The sequence below is a fragment of the Mesocricetus auratus genome, unplaced genomic scaffold, assembly GCF_017639785.1.
Source record: "Mesocricetus auratus isolate SY011 unplaced genomic scaffold, BCM_Maur_2.0 Super-Scaffold_100037, whole genome shotgun sequence".
In the NCBI taxonomy this organism is placed as follows: Eukaryota; Metazoa; Chordata; class Mammalia; order Rodentia; family Cricetidae; genus Mesocricetus; species Mesocricetus auratus.
The window spans coordinates 3,523,787-3,543,281 of record NW_024429215.1 but is presented as its reverse complement, the minus strand read 5'-3'; the positions used below and the strand labels follow the sequence as shown (position 1 = coordinate 3,543,281).

Below are 19,495 nucleotides of genomic sequence, written 5' to 3'. Positions count from 1 at the left end.
TTAATTTTATAACTTGGTCTAATTGTAAAGTGGAATAAGATCATAAGTTTTATATTCATAATGCTTTCCTTTATGTGGGATTGTTTTTGCCATGATGATAACTGTGATAGATAGTAAGAGCTTTTAATTCATAGCCCACATTTATCGAATCTACTTTATATGAGATTTTTCACATGTTGAAAACAGCAGGAGGAACTCAGAGCTTTGACATACTTATGGCATTTATAAGTTTTCCTACACTGTGAGTTATACTACACTGGCAGAATATTCCAGAAGAAATGAAAGTATTCATACATTCCAATGATCATAGGGATTTTCTGCAGTGTGAGTTTATCGATATCTTTCCAATGAACTTGGTAAAACAGTTAATTGCATACTTATATCGCATTCAACAAATCTACTCAAAGTGAAGACTTCTCAATATCTTTCATATGTTCTAATTGTCTCAAAAGTGAGAGAGACACAGAGGGGGGAGAAAATGTGATGTATTGCTTCTTTCCATAGTCTATGCTCACATGGTTTGTATTTAGAGTGACATATGATATTCTTTCTTTTTTTTAGCATTTTGAAACAGGGTTTGTCTATGTATGTTTGCAGCATGTCCTATAAATCTCTCTGAAGACCAGGCTGCCCTCCAAGTGATTGAGATTCACGTGCCTGACCCTTTCAATATGCTTAGCAAAGTCACAAATATATGAATTATGACAGCTTTACTATAGACCCTTTTTTTCTTACAAAGTTTTGAACATATATGTATCACCTACTCAATGTATTTCATTTGTTATGGTTTGGAGACAAATGTCTGGATAATCCTGGAGAACAAATGTGTATTTAACCATACTAATCTATAACAGGTCTACTTAGCATACTACTTGTCTTTGTGTCATTTTAGAGGCAGCAATCCCTCATCTAAATCCTATTTTGTGGGATTTTCTATCTCCTAAGTATTGGTAAATCCTTTACATTAACATTTCTACTCTTCCACATCACAGCTTAGCATTGGAGAGCTATCCAACATGAGAATGCCATTTACACTCTTCTTAATGGTTCACATCTTTAATCCCAGGACACGGGAGGCACAGACAGGAAATTTTCTATGAGTTTCAGGCTAGCCTACTCTACAGAGCAAGTTCAAGGTCAGGTTCCAAAGCTATGCAGAGAAATCCTACCACAAAAAAATAAAGTAAAATAAAAAAACACAAAAAAGAAAGAAAAATAATTCCATTTACACCATGCACAAAATTAACTTCAAGTGAATCTTACCACTTAAATATTAAATGTGAAATGCAGAACTTCTAGAAGACACTGGAAAAACTAGGTCTCTCCAAGTTTGGCAACTTGGCATCCATATGCATTAAGAGCACATTTGTCTTGACTACAAAAATATTTCAACAGAAAGCTGCCTGATCAAAATGCCTTCCACAGATGCAGCCCAAACAATGAAGTATTCAGAGGCCATGAACAGGGTCTGGTGAGTTGCTAGGACCACATGGGACCTCTGAACGTGGCTAACACATTCCAATGCAGCCTCTGGGAGGGCCTACCACACTGTCTATCATGTCTGCCCATTCTGCCCTCCCCATCTTGGGAAAGCAGCCCTTGCTCACCATGCTGTGGCTTCTGTGCTCCTACATGATCCCATGGCATCCCCTACAGTAGCACTCACAGCACAGCTATCAATCCACTGGCACCTGTTCTGCTGTAAAACCAAGCTTGCAGCATGGCTCAAGGAAGTGTCCACTCCGACTTCGGCCTGGCAGCTTGGCTTGGTGTCCCTGATTGCCTATTGAGGTTTGAGTGACAAGTCCACTTCCTTAAGGGTTAGAGTATGCTTAAAGACATGACACAGGGGTCCCTGACCCTGGCTTCTACTCTAGACCCGGACTTTTAGACATCTGCAGAGACACATATTTCAATATCACTTTCCCCTGTCTCCAGTAGATGACCCATTTCTCTGCCTGTAGTTCACAGGTACATCCTTTTCTTCCTCCACACAATGGAATTAGTTTGCACATATCATTACACAATGCAGATGGGAATGATTCTCTTATTCAACAGATGGAAGGGTTCCCAGGACATTAAAAAATAAAGAGAGATTTTTTTAGGACACAATAGACTTTTGTGCCAGGTAGTGGAGGCACATGCCTTTAATCCCAGCAGTTGGAAGGCAGAGACAAGTGAAACTTTATGAGTTTGAGATCAGCCTAGTCAACAAGAGCTAGTTTTAGGACAACTTCCAATGCCACTGACAAACCCTGACTCAAAACAACGCCCCATCTAAACAAAAGTTGTTGTTTGTCCTGTGACTTCTTCCTGAGTTCAGTAGAACTGAGTCTACTTTTTACCTGTTAGTCGCAGGCACTTCAGACAACTGTGAAAGAAATGCAGTAACGAGACCCTGCCAGAAAACTCTGTGATAGCTCCATTGAATTGGGAGTTTTATTATTGAAATCTATTCCAAATTCTTGAAAAATGAATAATAATAAATAGTGTGGTCTTCATGGAAAGTTGAATACTCAGGGAGAACAGGGCTAGGAAGAATGCCTTTAAGAGAACTATGCTGAGCCAGCACATCTTCCTAAGTGGGCAGGTGAAAAACACTTGCATCGTTCAATGTTCTTCACTTGAGCAGGACTGGTAGAATGGATCTCTCTCTTTGTAGAAAGTGGATGCATTAGACTGGCTCACAGGCTGTGGTCCAGCTAGTCCAACAATGGCTGACTTTTAGTGGAAATGTGAAGTGTCCAGTAATTGTTTGGTTTATGAGTCTGGATGTCTCAGTTTATCTTCAGCACACATGAGTATTTCAAAGAAGTGGGCTCTACAGCTATTAAAGAATAAACTCAATTGCAGAGCTAGGGCAAGCAGGCAAAGAGAGAGAGAGAACTCTTTCAATATGCCTTATAAATGTACAGTGCCACCAAAATGTGTGACCCAGATTACAGATGGATATTTTTTCTCATGATTTTTTTATTTTGTTTTTATTGAAAACATCATTTATCTGTGTAACCCTGCATCTCATTCTGTGGACCAGATAGACCTCAAATTCAGGACACACAACAGCTTCTGCCACTTAAGGGCTGGAATAAAGATGTGTATCAACACCAAGCTAGTAAAGGTGCACATCTCCAAAGATCTAGATACGTGTTCCCATTTTAAATCCTTGATAAGAAAATGCCTGCTGGGCAGTAGTGCTGCACGCCTTTGATCCCAGCACTAGGGAGGCAGAGGCAGGTGGATCTCTTTATGTTCAAGGCCAGCCTGGTTGTCAAATACATTTTCAGGTCAGTCTTGAAATCTACAGTGAAAACCTGTCTCAAAAACAAAACAAAACAAAACAAAAAAACAAACAAACAAAATAAGAAAGAAAGAAAGAAAAGAAAATGCCTACCAGGCACTGTTGGCACATGACCTCATTCTAGGACTTGACAGGCAGAAGCATATGAGTCTCTTTGAGGTCAAGTCTACATAGCAAGTTCCAGGACTGGTCCCATCTCTAAAGAGAAACGCTGTCTTGAAAAAAACAAAACTAAAAATAACAAACAAACAAAAAATGTCCAACCTCATTGAATTTTAGGATTCCAGAAGTAATCAGTTTGACTACCTAGAATAGCTATACAAGTTTTGATGTTACTTATATTTATAGGGTTTCTCTGCAGTATGGTGTTTTTCATGATTTTAAAAATGGATGATACATACCAAGGCTTTAGCCCATTAATTATATTCACAGTGTGTATCTTAAGTATGTATTCTTTTATGACTTATTAGACTGCCATATTGTGTAAAGGCATCACATATTTCTGATGCTTCCCCCTCTCATTTCATGACATGGACATTATAATATATTCACCCAGTCACTTTACAAGGAAATTGAGTAGGAGGTTCACATGCACCATTTCTTGTCCTTTTAATTAGCAAATAGCCTTGAGAAAGAAATCTCAACGAACAGACATGAAGAGAGAGACAAGCTAGCACATCAACACTACTGAGAAGACATCAGAGAAATGATATGATACGGCCAGCCTATCACAGCAATACCCCAGTTCCTGGTACTAATGTCTGTCTTAATTGGGTTTTTATTGCTGTGTGGGGACACCATGAACCATGGCACTGCTTAAAAAGAAAATATCTCATTGAGCTGTCTCCCTTAAAATTTCAGAGGTTCAGTTAATCCTCATCATGTCAGGTGGCATGGCAGCGTATATGCAGATGTGCTACTGAAGGTTTGAGTCATTACATCTTGAGTCATGGGCAAAAGGAATTTGACTGACACACAAGGCAGCATCCAGAGTATAGAAATATCTGACCCCACAGTGACCTACATCTTACATAATATGACAAAGACAGCATGGGTATAATTTCCAAGGGAATTCTTTTCCTAAATGAGGCAAGCATGGTGATTTTACTTAAGGACTACAGAAATGTTCCTGTGCAGTAAGTCAACAAATCCATTTTGGGACATCATCAGAATGCAAAAGCAGAAATAATTACAAACATTCATATCTCAGGCTTACCAAAACAAAGGGACTTGCATTTAGGGGTCACATAATCAGGAAGGGGGATAGCCACTGATCTAGGGGTGACAGAGTATGCCCATCTGTTGCTGGAGGGAGATAAGAGTCACTTTCACACTTGGAAGAACTGTGTCCATTCTGTTCAACTATGTTCATATCAGCATTACTGGTAAAAACCAGAAAATGAAAACTGCTTACATGCCCCTCATCTTAAGAATGGTTGGAGAAAATGTAAGACATTTACACAGTGGGCCACTACTCTGCAGTAATATGGATGGAATCTTAAAATTGGCAGACAAAATGATGAAACTAAAAGAAAACTTCCTGAGTGAAGTAATCCAGTCACAAAATGGCAAACATGGTATATACATACACATATATGAATTTTAGAAATACATCAAAGGATTACCAACCTTCAATCCAGATAAGCAAGGAAACAAGGAGGACACGAAGTGAAACATAAATAGTCCCCTGGAGAAGAGGAAAGGGACAAGATCTCCTGAGATTATTGGCAGCATTGGGGGAGGAGACAGTTAGGAGAAAGAGGAGGTGAGAAGAGGTGAGAGGACATGAGGGAGCAGGAAGTTTGAGTCTGAGGAAGAACAGAGGAGAATAAGAAAAGAGACAGCATAATAGAGGGTGCCATTATATGTTTGTCTCCAGGACATTCCATAATAAAGGGAGCCATTACAGGTTTCTTTCCATGAGGAAGGAGGGAGTACAGGAAGATAGTAGGGTCTACTCTCGGAGCCTGGTCAAGTGGTAGTGAAATATATATATATTTGTCTGCATTGGAAGGCCAGCTTTAGAATCATTGTGCAGTGTCTTTAAAGACAGTGTAACCCTATGGGAGCGCACTTGTCACTCATTACTCACTAGCCAATCAGTTCCTCCAGGTGACCTGTCAGTCACAAGAGGTACACAGCCCTTCTGGTTTCCACTTTCAGGCTTGTCTCTCCAGAGGAATGGGTGCCTTTTTGTGTGTGCTGTGCTGGGAGTACTGCTACGGGGAGCTGAGTGGAGAACTTGGGTGAGGTGGAAGAACTCACCATGGTAACTTAGGGGCTGAGTGGAGAATTTGGGTGAGGTGGATGACCTCAACATGGTTACTTAGGGGCTGAAGTCTCCAGATGGGGAGGAGAAGCAGCCAGTGTTGTGGTTCCTCCCTGGATCTGAGTGGGAAACTGAAACCAGATTGCTTGTCCTGTGTGGTTCCATGTGGTCCTTTCAACTCCCTGGACCCAAGGGCAGGCATCTGAGAAACTTTGTTCTGCGGGCTGAGTCTGTTCAGAGCATTAGGAGGAGGGAGGTGTGTAGAAACATATTTGTAGTCGACATCAAGGTGCTTATGATGCATCCATGGAAAGGTTGCTGAGCTTTGAGAGGCCTAATTCCTCTAGTATCTTCTAGACATTCATCGTTTTGTGTTTTAACTTCATGTGTAAACATCCATTACTTTGGAAGTTGGAAGAGGAATCTGATGTGTTTGGTTGCACTCCACTTACATGTCTTGATATAGAAGAGCAGAACTGGTGATATAAGATCGGCCAATGCTTAGGCAATGAGTAATAAGTCTCACAAAGTAGAATTTAGCAGAGGGAGGACTGCCTCTAAAACACACAAAGATAAGTATATGCTAACCAGGCCTGCTAGAAATTAGGATGCTAGAATATACATTTGTTCAATGGGATTGTCAAGACAATTGACTACAAGCTATAACAAAGCAGCCACCCCTGATTTACAACCATTTACTAGGCCTATTCCTATATCAAAGAACAGGCCTATAACTAGCTGCTCAAGGAGTCATTACAGGTTCACAACCAACCTTAAGGCCTGTTGTGCCATTAAGTTCCAGTTTTCCTCTTTAGAAAAGCATAGTTCTGCAGGTGGGCAGTAGAACACCAGGGGACAACTTTTTGGAAAATAAAACACTGTTATGTTTAGGACTTGCATGATCAAGCAAGGCTTTCATTTAGGCCTTCAGGCAGGAAAGAGGAAAATTCTAGAGAGAACCTGGGTCCTAGGTCTTTTGTGGGTTCACTATGGACCTGGTGTATTGACAATAAATCAGACAGCCCTGTCTAAAGCCAGGAATTTGCTTGGGAGTGATGGTAATGCCCAGGTCAATTGTGTAGTTAAGAATTTATTCTAGGACATATCGTTGCTGTGTAATCCTCCCATATGCTTAAGTGTCTATTCTACAAGTTGTCTGTATTTAATTTTTCGATGTGTAACATAGAGCTCGAACCTAAAAGACACTTAAGGATGATGGCATATGTGGAATGCATGTGTATCTAAACTGGCTCCACTTTCAGCATTAGCTAGAGAATGATGCATACAATCATTAAAGAGATTTTTCTTTACAAACCTCCAAAATGGGAAAGTATTCATTTTAGGACAGCTGCATTTACATAATTAAAATTCAACCAATTCTCTAACTAAACAGAATTCCACACATGAATAGTTTCTCATGTAAGCAATCATTCCTATAACCCAGGTTGAGGCATTTAAAATCTTAACATTTTCCCTTCTTCATTAATTTGTTACAGAAGTAAGCATGTAGGATTGAATTTAGAAGATCAACTGATCTGAATGAAAATTTTATATAGTTAAAGATCTTATCTGTTAAAGCATTTTTTGTCTTCTTTTTTCAGAGGAATGCCTTGGAAACACAGAGTAGATACCTGACACTAAGGTATGTGTTTTGGTGAGACATTAAGAATCATTAATTAACTTTAAGATGTGCTTATTTAAATAGTTGCTTCTCTTTAAAACTTCCAGGACACATTAAAATTTCATCAGAAGCAAATTTTATGAACCTGAACAAGAAAATTACCTTCCATGTCTTCTAGAGCTTTGCCTATGTTGTTCAATGTAATGGTCTTCCCATCTGTAGCCTAAAATATAACAGAAAATATACAATATCTGAATGGAATCTATACAAAATTTAAGGAAATATCTTCAATGACCATTAGAACTATGTTTTATTCAAATAATTTTACCATTTCTCAATAAAATTACAGATGAGTATCAACAACAATGAAGGAAAATTCAGTCTTACCTATGGCAGAGAGGTTCCTATAGGTCTCCAGCATCACATCGTTGTAGAAGCTTTTCTGGGAAGCATCCAGCAAAGCCCATTCCTCCTTAGTGAAGTTAATGTGCACATCATCATAGGTAACTGAATGCCAAAATAATCCATGCATGTGTAAAGCAGAAAGTGTGATACTGACATTTGAACTGCATATGTTTTTGACTTTGTTTACTCCTGAAAGAAGACCTTAACTCCTCAGAGGAGTGGATAGTGGATGGGAAGAGAGAGAGATTGGGGACAGGAGATGGGGCGTGATATGAACAGGGGTTGGTATGTAAACTGAAAACTAAATTTAAAAAATTAGTGTATGCTTTGTATTATGCATCCAAAGAAATGGCTTTTGGTCTCCTTTGTAAATAACAAGGATTTGGAAAACAAGTTTATCCCAATTTTTTTGTACATGCAATTTTTTTCTGAGAGGCGTTTTCCATGTATGTACATGTGACATGCCAGAGATGAGGAAGTCAGACATACTAGATCTGTAATAGCAGGATGTAATGAGACTCCAAACATGGGTGTTGGGAACTGAACTCAGGATATTCCTAAGAAGAATATGTACTGAGCCACTAGCCAAGTCACTTAGTCCTTTTTGGGCAAAACCTTAAAAGCTTTTCACATATTAAAAACACCCAGAATAAAATAGCCTACATAAATTAAGATGTAAATAATCATTGGAAACTTGATGCCTCAATATTAAGATACCATATAATGAAAAGTTTCAAGATGAAATTAATAAAATATGAATAAAATTCCCAACATCATAAGATAGGATATCTTATTCAAAATCTATACGCAAAATGGAAACACATGTAATTCTCAAGAGAATAACAAAAATATATTACACACATTGACACAGTGTGGTCGGTTTAAAGACTCATAGTGACAGGAAAACAACAACAACAAAAAGTCATAGCTTCCAGGGGGAAATAGGAAGTCAGCAGAAAGAATCATGTAATGGGACCAACAAAGGAGAAGGCCACTGAAACATGACAGCATGAAGGGAACACAGGGCATCCCAAGACCATTACTGACTAAGCCCACAATGGCTTTTTGACCTAAAACCACAGCTCCATGTGGTGGGAAAAGTTGTGTTCTCAGATTCTGAGGAAACCTCTCCACGAAGGCCCTGGCTCCAGACCATTACATTCTCTCCCAAGAACCTTCCTAGTTTTAATGGAGAACCTCTATTTTATCCTCAATACCTCAGAGCCTGATGGAAAATTCCTAGGGCTGGGCCCCAGGCTGTTACAGGATCTGCAAAGCATGTTCCATGGATTTTGAAGGAGCTATGTTCTTTCTCCTTGAGTGAAGACCTATCCAGAATGTCTTTCTTGCTCATTTCAACTCTCAATGCACCACTGTTTTCCTTTGCAAACAGTTGTCACCTGATTTCATCTCGCCAATCTGGCCGAACTATGAAATGTTTCATATTAAACTGTACGTTTTTGGAACACCAAACCCTGATGTTAACTGTGACACAGTAATGCCCCCTTGAGCCTCTTGTAAAAGCCCTGTTCTGTGATATGGGGAAGGGTTTAGGGGCTGTTTATAAATCTGGGATTTCTCCTTTGTCATAGTTTGGAGTCAAATATCTGGATAATCCTGGAGAACATATGTGTATTTTAGCATCCTAATCTCTATCATGTCTTCTGAGCATATACTTCTCTTTGGGTTAGTTTAGTGGCAGCACTCCCTCAGCTAAATTTTGTTTTCTGTGACTAACCTCTCCCTAAGACTTGGTAAAACCTTTATATCAAGAATTCTACCCTTCCACATCACAGCTTAGTAGTGGTATGCCTCTATTTAGGGATGTCTTTGCTGACCCATGCCTTTAATCCCAACAATAAGGAGACATAGCAGGCAAATCTCTTTGAGTTTGGGGTAGCCTGATCTACAGAGAAAGTTCCAGATCAGTGTGCAAAGCTATACAGAGAAATCCTGTCTCAAAAAACCAAAATAAAGAAATATTTAAAAAAGACAGAGAAAGAATGCCATTTACACCATGCACAAAATTAACTCCAAATGGATCTTACAACTAAATGTTAAATGTAAAGTGCAGGACTTCTAGAAGATACTACCGAAACTCGTCTCTTCCAAGTTTGGCATTTTGCTTTCCATATGCACCAAAAACCCATTGGCATTGAATACAAAGATGTTTCCACAAAAGCTTGATGATAGAAATGCTTTATGCAGAATCAGCCCACAGAGTGAAGTATTCATAGGCCAGCACCAGGATCTGGAGAGTTTCTAAGGTCATATGGGACCTCAAAGAGCAGTAGTTCTGGCTGCAGGTTCCCACTCAGGCTCCGGGAGGGCCTGCCACACTCTCTTCCATGCCTCCTCATTCCAACCTCCCCATCTTGGGATAGCATTCCCTCAGTGACCATGCTCTGGCTTCTACTCTCATCAATGCCACCCTCACAATCCCCTACAACAGCACTCATAGCACAGAATTCAATCCACTGGAAGAGTCCTACAAGACTTGTGACTGGCAAGTTGGCCTGGTGTCCCTAATTATCTGTCAAGACTTGAGTGACAAGAGGTCTTCCTTAAAAATTAGAGTGTGCTTAAAGACACAGCATAGGGGTCTGTGGCCATTGCTTCTTCGCCAGCCCCAGAAATTTTAGAGATCTGCAGAGGCATGAATTTCAATATCACTCACCCCCTGTGTCTGGGAGATGACCAAGCTCATTCCTGCATTTCACAGGTTTATCCTCTTCTTCCTCCTCCACACAATGTTCTGAGCTTGCACAGACAATTGCACAATTTGGGCTGGAAAGATTTTATTATTCAACAGATGAAAGGTTGCCAGGATATTAAAAAATAGAGAGAGAGATGTTTAGGACACAAAAGAAGGTGTTTGTGCCAGGCGGTCTTCGCACACACCTTGAACTCAAGCCCTCAGGAAGCAGATGCAGGTGGATCTCTGTTAGTTCAAGACCAGCTGGTATACAAGAGATAGACCCAGTATAGCCTCTAAAGTCACAGAGAAACACAAACCTAACAAACAAACAAAACAAAAACAAAAAGAAACAACAGCAACAAAAAGATGGTTCTTCTGTGTCTTCTTGTTAGCAAGAACTGAGTCTAATTTTTACCTGGTAGTCACAGGCACCTCCGACAACCATGAGAGAAATGCATGGACCAGATCACAAACAAGATGATATATTTTTCTCCTGACAGAAGACTGGGTGACAGCTCCAGTGCATTGGGAGTTTTATTCCTAAAACTCATGTCAAACTCTTGAGACATGAATACTAATAAAAACGTAGTCTTTGCCAGGCATTGGTGGGAAAAGCCTTCAATCCCAGCACTTGGGAGGGAGAGGCAGGCAGATCTCTGTGAGTTCTAGACCAGCATGTTCTACAAGAGCTAGTTTCAGAAGAGTCTCCAAAGCCACAGAGAAACCCTGCTTTGAAATTGCCCCATGAAGAAGAAAAGAAATAAAACCAAGCCTACTCTTCATGAAATTGTATACTCAGAGAGAATGGGGCTAGGAAGAATGCCTTTAATATTTGACAATATTTTCTATGAGGCAGTATTTTTGAAGAACTGACCCGCCTTGTCTCTTCTTGTCTTAGTAAGGTTTGGCACTCACTCTCTTTTATGTGCTGCTTGCCCAATAAGGGCAGCATCCAGTCAGCAGATGAGGCATGAGTGCTTTCTTTCCCAGTGGCTTACTTTTGCTGAGAAGAAAGTAACGCCTCTGTGGAGCTATTCAATATCCATCATCTTCTCTGAAGCACATTGGTGCTACCAAGATCAGACATTCCTCATTTTTTAGAAACAAAAACAAAAATTATGTATCTAAGTGGTGATTTTGTACAAACATAAATCTTAGAAATCCATGAAGTCAGGATGCAACTGGAATAAGGTATCTCCCTTTAGAAGGTAATACTAAATTTCATCCATTACTTTAAATTTATTTGTTTTTATTTTATGAGCATTTTTTATTTCATTTTGCCTGCATGTATTTATCTGTGAGGGTGTCACATCCCCTAGAACTGTAGCTACAGACAATTGGGAGCCACCATGTGTGAACTGAGAGTTGAATCCAGATCTCTGGAACAGCAGTCAGTGTTCGTAACTACTAACACATCTCTCCAGCTCTATCATTCAGTCCTTCAACTACAATTGTAAATGATGGCTTTACAATTGGAGACAGAGTTTACTTTCACCTTCCTTGGTAATTGGAGCAGGATAATGGTATTTCCTTGTTAAGCATCAATTAAATTAGAACAGAGTTAGTTTCAAGACAGTCCCCAAAGCAATACAGAGAAATCCTGTCTTGAAAAAACCACAAACAAAATTGCATTAATAAACAAGTAGTTTTCCACTAAGTAACAAGTATCTATCAATTTGAAAACACAAATAAACAAATTTCACTATATATCTAAATGCTCATATTATTTTAGTAATTTTTCATCAGAAAAAACACCTAACCCTATGGTTCACTGTCTCCCATATTCTTTAGCTTTATACAATAGGAAATGATATTTTTGGAAAATTTATGTATTGTGGTAATAAAGCAATTGCTAAAGATGCTTCTGATTTGTAGTTACAGTGTAAATTATAAAATAGGACCTAAAAGTATAGAAATTTAATTGACTGGAAATCCCACTGTTTTAGTCAGGAATAGAAGAAAATAGAATCTTGTTCTCTATATATCATCTGTGTGTCTATCAATCCTCTATATCTATCTATCTATCCCCCCCTCTCTCACTATCATCTGTCTATCCATCATCTATTGTCAATCTCCCTAACTATCTATCATCAGTCTATGTATCCTATATCTATATCTATCATCTATCATCTGTCTTTCTCTATCTCTGTTTATATCTATCTTCTATCATGTATCCATCTATCATCTCCCTATCTTCTCTATCTCTGTCTATCTATCTATATCTAGGGTCTATCATCCATCCATCTATCTCTCTATCATGTGTCATCTGTCTATATATATATATCTATCATCTATTTATTTATCTTCTCTATCTATCCATCAATTCTCTACTATCTATCTATCATCTATCTATGTATGTGTGTATGGGGATTCATTGGAATGTCTTATAGGCTACAGTTCAATAATAACTAGCAGTGCATGGAAAGCTGAAGAATCTAGCGTTGCTCAGTCTCATAACGATTGGTGTCTCAGGTGTTTTTTTTTTTTAGTATTTTGTTATATGATGGAATTACAAAGAAGTAGGCTTCGATGCCTGTGAAGGAATGGATTGCTGACAAGTGGAGGGAAAGCAGACAAAAACTAACTAACTACCTTCCCTCTTACATTGTCCTTACAGCCTAAGGTGTGACTTAGAGTGATAGTGTGCCTTAGAGCCTCAAGGTCTGGATTAAATAACTGTGTCATTCAGCCTCAGGATCTGGATCAAAGGAATGTTATTTTCTTGCCTCAAGATTCTGATTACAACTCTCAAGATTCAGAATACAACACCTCCATACATTTTGGAATTACAGTTCATTCCAGATATAGTTAAGTCAACAACCAAGAATAGGCATCACAATTCATCCCTTGTCAACTCAGACACACAAACATATCACTTTATGTCATGATTAATTTCCAAATGAAAAGACTAACTAGGTTTTAGTTATGCCTAATCATAAAAAAACTATGCCACATACAATGACAAGTGCATTCTATACTTAGAAGAGTGGCAATGTCCCTTGGGGGATGTCTTTCTAGAGCCTCAAATGCACATCGGACAACCACTGGTATTTTCTTAATTGATGTCACCGCATATGTTGAGGAAATTGAAAGAAAATACTGTTGCACTTTAAGGATGTATCATGTGAGAGAAGGATGCCATTTGATTTTTATTGGGGTAAAGTGAGTGGGAAAAATACAAAGGGGAGAGGGGAGACTGGCTTCTGTGATAGGAATGGCAACACAGAAGAGAGAGGTAGAGAAAGATGGGGGACAGAGAAGCAGGGGTGAAGGGAGACAGAGAAAGATAGAGAGGGAGAGAAAGAGGGAGATAGAGAAAGGGAGAGAAGGAGAAAAAGGGGGAGGGATAGAGAGGGAGAGGAAAAGAGAGAGAGAGAGAGACAGAGGGAGGGAGGGAGGGAGAGAGGAACAGACAAAGAGAGGTGGAGAGAGAGGTGGTAGGTTGGAAGGGCTCTTTAAAAAGGGAACTAAATGGATGTGTACAGGTGATGCTTTTAGTGGCTGCAGCTGAGTCATATCCTGTTAGAACCTCAGGACAGGCCAGTAGAGGTACCTGAATGCTAACACATACAAATATTTGTACAAATGTGTTATTCACAAAATACAACAGAAACACTCATGTCAGTTATAATTCTGATTTTTGTAACTGGTCATGTGGCCTTAGATGGAATTTAGAACTACTGTCATCTACTTCCCATTTGGTATTTCTTCTTGTCTCCACAAGCACTTCAGCATGTCTTGGGTCATTTCCTGGAAAAGACACCAACACTGTCTTTCCTGGTGGGTCCCTGTCCTTTGTCATCATTCCTGGAATGGATTGTTGTAGTTTCTCATTAGCTTTAGTCACAGGGCAAAGTAGCACCAAGTAATACCCTAAAGGATTTACTGGATTGGAGATACAATTTATTTTTCAGAGGCAATCCAATTTCCCCATAGTAATCTGAATACTTCACCTCTGCTAATTGTGTTACTCCGATGTTAGTCTGTTGGTTTAACGGTATTTGAAGCTGAAGTGGAAGTCTGAGTTTCCAGTTCTATGGGAATGTTTGTTGTGGCTCCTGGTGGAATCACTGCCGCCATGTGTAACAAAATTTCTAGATCACAAGAAGGTAGAAATGCAGAAACAGGAAGGAAAACTTTCCTTGTTGACAACTAGGGGTTATAGTGCGTGGATATATACCTGTTTCCACCACTTGATTCCTGGAACCCGATTCCTGTGAAGCGAGTTCCCTGGTCAGAAACAATACTGTGTGGGAAAACATGTTGGTGGGTAAGACCTTCAGTAAATCCATGGATTGAAGGTTTTTATTTAATTATATATTCATTTGTTTGTTTATTTATTTCTGTTAGTTTTTCAGAGCAGGATTTCTCTGTGAATCTTTGAAGCCAGTCCTGGAACCAGTTCTTGTAGACCAGGCTGGTCTCAAATTCACAGAGATCATCCTGCCTTTGCTTCCCAAGTGCTGGCATTAAAGTCATGTGCCAACACTGCCTGCCAATGATGGCAGGCTTGGTAGCAGCATAACATGTAGAGAAGAGTTGTCCTCTTCATGGAGGTAGTGGTCCAGTGTAGTCACCTGCAAATAAGTTGCTGGCTACTCACCCCAGGGAATGGGGCCATATCTGGAGCTTAGTGTTGGTCTCTACTGTTGGCTGACCTGGCAGTCAGACACAGCAGTAGCCACTTCATGCATGGGGAAGGTAAGTCCAGGTTGTTGAGACTATCCAGAGACCCCATCTCTGGCAACATTACCAATTTGTTCATGGGCTCACTGTGAAATGACATGAATGGCATGGAAAAGAGGCTGATCATCCACAGAAAGGCAGAATATGTATTTGATTATTGAATTTCTCCTCAGCTGAAGTCACCTTTGGGTGAACATTTACATGGGACACAAGTATGTTCATATCCTCTGCCCCTTTGGAGAGATCTATGTACATACCTCTTCCCCAGATGTCTTTCTCACCCATAATAAATCATGTTGTTTCCAAGTCACTGACCATCCAGCCCATTCATTTACTACAAGTGATCAATCAGTGAGTGGTTGCTCATTTGGTCTTTTCTCCTTCCAAAAAAACTGTATGACCATGTGTACTGCCTGACATCTGCCAACTGTGAAGTTTTACCTTCACCAGTATGAAGTGTGATCCTAATTAATCTTAATCAATAAAAAGCCAGAGTCAGATATTTAGAGTGAAAGCTGGAAGATCTGAGAAGCAGGCCACCCAGCCCCCATAGACTTCTTGTCTCTATGAAATCTCAGACTGAATGGGGGAGAACCAGTCTCTATGAATCATCAGACTGAATAGGTAGTGGAAATATCTACCTGACTTATTATATTACTCTCTTTACCTCCCCTACCCTGAGACTAAAGTTTTGAGCCACCATCATGTGACTTTGTTTCTCTTTTAGACTGGAGTAATCTTTTTTAGCAAATGGTGGTCTTGAACTTCTGATATTCCTGCTTCCTGATGAAATTAAAGGCATGTGCCACCATCCCCTGGCCTCCATGATTAAGTAGTGGGTAGCTCTACACTCTGGTCTCCAGGCAAGCTTTATTTGTCAGAACTCAAACAAAATATCATACACACCAGTAACTTTCAGGCTTGTACCAGAGTGGGGTTGAAATGCTACAGCTGTCCACTTTTGGGTGGTGCCTGTATGATGTACAGAACCCTCAGTAAACCCTTCCCTATTATTCTCTTCCTCAGCCAACCAATCATATGGAAGGCCCCATGAGGCTATAGGTTTACGGTGGCAGTGGAAAGCATTGTAACAGGAATAGAAATGGTAGCGGTATGGATAACTTGTTTATGTAGCTTGTTTTTGCCTTCAGGACCTGTCTGTAGCTTCTCTGTTTCTCTGTCTCTCTGTCTCCCTCTCCCTCTCTCCCTACCCCCTCTCAGGTTTTTGGTGACAGGTCTTTTCTGTGTAGATTTTGTGACCTAGCTGGACTTGAACTCATAGAGACCTGATGTCTCTGCCTACCTAGTGCTGAATTCAAGGCCTGTGACACTACAAACCAGCAGGCCCAGTCTCTGAAATATCACATCCATTTGATATTAGATTGATGCAATGCATGTCCTACTTTATGACTTGATGTTTCCAGGTACCATGGTAAGACTGTGGCCCACTGGTAAATGTCTGTATTTTTTCCAGTGGCTGTGCTTAATAGCATGTGGTCACATGATTAGCTACATTTACTTTTGAAAATGGTTTTATAGCAGTCAGTAGCACAGACTTGAAATGAATTTATTAAGTATTGTATTGTCCCAGTTCTTCAATGCTTGTATTCTTGTAATTGTATTGTTCTATTCCTCTTTGTGTTGTGTGTGTGTGTGTGTGTGTGTGTGTCTGTCTGTCTGTCTGTCTGTCTACAGACTATGTAACACAAGCTTTGAAACTCAGATTGATCTTCCTGCTGCTACCCCACATTGCTTGAAAATATTTTTTATGGTTTAAGTCTCCTGTTCTTAGCATGATCAAGGAGGCCAGCAGATTGTGTTACAACCCTTGATATATGAGCTACAGGCTGTAGTGAGCTTCTATATATACTAGGAATGGAAGCTGTATGCTCTGAAAGAATTTTCAGTGCTTTTCATTGCTGAAGGTATTTCCACCTTAAGTTTTCCCTTATTTCTAGTTGTTTGAGACAGGATTGCTCTGTGTAACAGTCCTGGCTATCCCAGAACTAACTCTGTAGAGCTGCCTGGACCAAATATACAGAGATCCACCTGTCTCTGCCTCTCAAGTGCTGGGATCAAATACTTATGTAACCACCTCCTGGCAAGTTTTCTATTCTTGATTTTGCTTCCTGTTCAAGGCAGTCATTTCAGGGTCAGGCACCTGATGGTGATTCAAAATGTGAATTCTCCTCCATTTGAGAGAATAAGCATCAGGCAGGCATGAGCTGCCTAACTGTTTATGCAATAAAACAATATAAGGCAATTATCCCTATATGCAAAACCAGCACAAATGATTGCAGCTGGTTGTATTCATATATTTTAATATACTTATTCACCTATGCATAATAAGGAAGCAGTTGGAAGAAATTTGGGAAGGAATGGAGTGAAGAGATAAAAGTGTCAATTGGTATAACACATTCTAATTATCAGTTTATGGAAGTAAATTTTAAATAAAAAGATGCACTAGAGAGATGGCTCAGCAATTCAGAGCACTTGATGTTATCACAAAGAACCTAGGTTCCATCTCCAGAACACATCTTAGGTAACCATTTGCTGTAACTCCATTCCCAGGTGTCTCCAGCCTTCTTCTGGAATCTCTAAGTGCTGTGTACAGACACGTGCAGGTAAAACATCCAAACAACTAAAATTTCAAAATGTTAGAAAAGGGAAAGAATGGAATTCTCTACTGGTATGTGACAGAGCACAGGAACAACCAGGGACAGGTAAAATGAATTCATAATTGTCTGGCAGGGAAGCAGCTATGACCTTCCACTGAGCCTGTCTGCTCAGAGGCAAAAGCAACATTGTTCTGAGCTTACTAGAAATCATTGTTATCATTAATCTAAGAACAGAGTATACAGTGATATAACATGACTTTTCCTTGATATTCTCTGTAATTGTGTTCTCTATCTTTTGCATCTATAAGAACTGTGCATTGGTAAAATCACCTTTTAAATCAAACATAAATATTGACAGGTAGCATAAAATGCAAAGCAAACTACTTTCATGGTATCACTTTCTTTATTTTCAGCTAAGATAGTGTGGTTCAAGAAGAATATGTCAGAGACATTTCTTTACAACATTTTATAATTTATAAGTATCTCTGCATTACTGTGAGGTAAGAATATTCCTAAATGTATTTGCTTCTACATTGTGATCATGTTCAGATGAGGATTTGGTAACTGAGCCTATTTTAGGAATAGGCAAAGCCCATGTGAATGTGTCCAGACACACTAAGTAAAAACCTCATGCTTCCTTTATTTAGGAAAAGCATTGCTTTTGATAGCTTCCATGCTCTCCTTGCTTCCTGAATGCAAGGCTTCTTTCTCCTTTCTTCTATCTTGCCAGTATTAATGACTGTTTTGGTAGCTCAATTGACTCCCTTTGGAATTAACTAAAACCCAAGCAGTTGTCTCACCTGTGAAGGATTTTTCTTAAAGGTTTTGAAATTAAAGACCTACATTTAATCTGGATAATGTAAATTAATGAGTCACCTTCAGCTGATACATGGCAGTGCATACCTTTAACCCCAGCACCCCAACTGATGCAGTTGGATTTTCTAAGTTTGAATCCAGCCTGGTTTACAAAATGAGTTACAGGGCTACACAGACAAACCCTGTCTTGAAAACAGCAAAAGCAATCAAAGAAGGAATGAGATCCACTTTAATCTGGATCACACTTTCTGGTAGCAGCAGACATACATGAACATGTTGAAGGAATCTCTCTTTGCCTGCTTGCTCTCCCTCTAGCTACCATTACTAGCATTCGAGGAGACTTTTTAAAGGATTTTGGGTATAATGAAGACCAGTGAGACATCCAGCATGATGAACTAAACAAATACTGGACCATTTAAATTTCCAATAGCAGGCAGCCCTTATTGAACTATGTGGACCACAACTTGTGAGACATTCTCTATTCTGATAAATCAATTGATTATACCCATGGCAAGACTCTTTCTACCAGTTCTGTTCATGTAGAGAACCTAGAATAATGTAGCTGGTTTTCTTTTTTATCTGCTCACCAAGAAAGATGTGCTGGCTAACACTAATGCTCATAAACACATGCTCCCTGTTTCCATTACTCTCTAAGTTTCCAACTTTCCATGAAGACTACAATTTAGGGGCTAGTGAGATGGCTCACTTGTTAAGAGCACTGGCTTCACTTCCAGAGAACCTTGGTTGAAGTCCCCGCACCCACATGGCAGTTTACAACTCTCTGTGACTCCAATTCCAGGGGATCAGACACCTGCATATAGACATACATGCCATCAAAGCACCAATGCACATAAAATAAGAATCATTTACAAATAGAAATGAAAGCTAACACTTAATTATTATTCATTTGCCAAGAGTTTGCTCTGCATTTCATGCTTCTAAAGCAATGGGCCATCATCTAGCCTTGTGATTGGAGAAAGACCTATGTTCTTGTTTGAGATTAAGGTCCTGCTTTTCTTCCCTGGTTGTCAGTATTCTGTGTGACAACCAGGAATAAAATACCTTCAGTTCATCTGACCTCAGA

The 19,495-nt window shown here is 39.6% G+C and overlaps 1 protein-coding gene across 1 annotated transcript; it reads right to left on the bottom strand.

The window, feature by feature from the left end:
• Positions 1-7,346: 7,346 nt before the first annotated feature.
• Positions 7,347-7,720, bottom strand: LOC101825378 (zinc finger protein 431-like). The gene is made up of 2 exons (XM_040733824.1): positions 7,576-7,720; positions 7,347-7,411 (listed from the first exon to the last, which is right to left on the bottom strand). The coding sequence occupies exons 1-2, from the start codon at positions 7,718-7,720 to the stop codon at positions 7,347-7,349; spliced, it is 210 nt and encodes a 69-aa protein (XP_040589758.1).
• Between the last annotated feature and the right edge of the window lie 11,775 nt (positions 7,721-19,495).